This window comes from Gekko japonicus, unplaced genomic scaffold (genome assembly GCF_001447785.1).
Source record: "Gekko japonicus isolate JY-2015 unplaced genomic scaffold, Gekko_japonicus_V1.1 scaffold4040, whole genome shotgun sequence".
NCBI classification, from domain to species: domain Eukaryota; kingdom Metazoa; phylum Chordata; class Lepidosauria; order Squamata; family Gekkonidae; genus Gekko; species Gekko japonicus.
Window position 1 is genome coordinate 102,875 of NW_015174969.1, and position 1,473 is coordinate 104,347.

At 51.1% G+C, this 1,473-nt stretch overlaps 1 protein-coding gene across 1 annotated transcript in view; it reads right to left on the reverse strand.

Moving 5' to 3' along the window:
- The window catches only part of HIGD1B (HIG1 hypoxia inducible domain family member 1B), a 7,302-nt gene that overhangs the window by 3,056 nt on the left and 2,773 nt on the right, over window positions 1-1,473 (reverse strand). The window contains exon 2 of the mRNA XM_015425154.1: window positions 1,328-1,462. Within this exon, the coding sequence (XP_015280640.1) occupies window positions 1,328-1,462 (135 nt within the window). The remainder of the gene's footprint in view (window positions 1-1,327; window positions 1,463-1,473) is intronic.

The following is a 1,473-nucleotide window of genomic DNA, read 5'->3' on the forward strand; positions in this document are numbered from 1 at the left end:
AAAGAGTGTGTGTACCTGTGAGGGCCCGCCCCCGCCTCCACTCAGTCTTGGAGACCCCCACAGTTCAGGCATTCCATTTTCCAAATCAAGATACGTAAAGCTTGGTCCTGTGGAGGGACAATGCTTCCACTGCAAAGGCTGTGGACCATGCTTCCTCAGCAAAGTCCAGCTGGGTCAGATCCGTATTATGTTGCTCTCGTTCCTCACAACCAGTGTTCCCTCTAAGCTGAGTTAGTGTGAGCTAGCTCACAGTTTTTTAGCCTCTGGCTCACACACTTTTGTCCTCGCTCAGGAAGGAGGGCTCCAGAGCAGACTAATTGATGCAGCAGCCAAATCGCTAACTCACAACTTTAATGCCAGTAGCTCACAAAGTAGAATTTTTGCTCACAAGACTGCACTTATCCAACCATCCAGCTCTCACCAGCTGCAATCCCCACTGAACACCACGGGTGCCTCTCAGCCGCGTGTGAACTCTCTTAGTCGTGAAAAGTGTGTTTGAGGTGAGCTCAATAAAGCTGAAGTTGTGCCTAAGACGCTGAATCTACGGTAGTATGTCTTGCTCTCGCACACGAGTTATCGGTTTGACCTACGGCTGACACAGGGTGGTATAAAGGGGCACCCTTAATGAAGACTCCAGGGGACTTGGGCCCACCCAGGATTGTGAGGCCAGAAGCAATGCTCCCTCTAAGCTGTGGAGTCCTGTGAGCAAAAATTCTACTTTGTGAGCCACCGGCATTAAACTTGTGAGCAGGTGATTTGGCTGCTGCATAAATGAGTTTGCTCTGGAGCCCTCCTTCCTGAGCTAAGACAAAAATGTGTGAGCCAGAGGCTAAAGAACTGTGAGCTAGCTCACACTAACCCAGCTTAGAGGGAACACTGCTCTGGAGCCCTCCTTCCTGAGCGAAGACAAAAATGTGTGAGCCAGAGGCTAAAGAACTGTGAGCTAGCTCACACTAACCCAGCTTAGAGGGAACACTGCTCTGGAGCCATCCTTCCTGAGCAAAGACTAAAATGTGTGAGCCGGAGGCTAAAAAACTGTGAGCTAGCTCACACTAACCCAGCTTAGAGGGAACACTGGCCAGGAGTGGATCTCTTTTTCTGTCACATTTTTATCCTGCCTCTTCCTTTGTGGAGTTCAGAGCAGCCCACGTGGTTTTCCTCTTCTCCAGGGTTGCAGGAGGGACAGAAGATCGCCCAGTGAGCTTCCTGGCAGTGTGGGGATTTGGACCCAGGTCTCCCTGATTCTACTCTGACTCTTCAACCACTGCGTAACACTTCCAGTTCAGGTGCTCCACAGACAGCTGTGCCTTTCTGCCTTCCACCTTACCGAGGGTTACTGCTCCAACCAGACAAGCCTGGGCTGCCACCCGAGTGTGAATTAAGTGGACGGACATCTTCATGTTCCCTCTTTCCTTCATTCGGTAAAGGCCGTAAGCGGCTACAACCACAAACCCCACCATGCCTAGAGGGAAA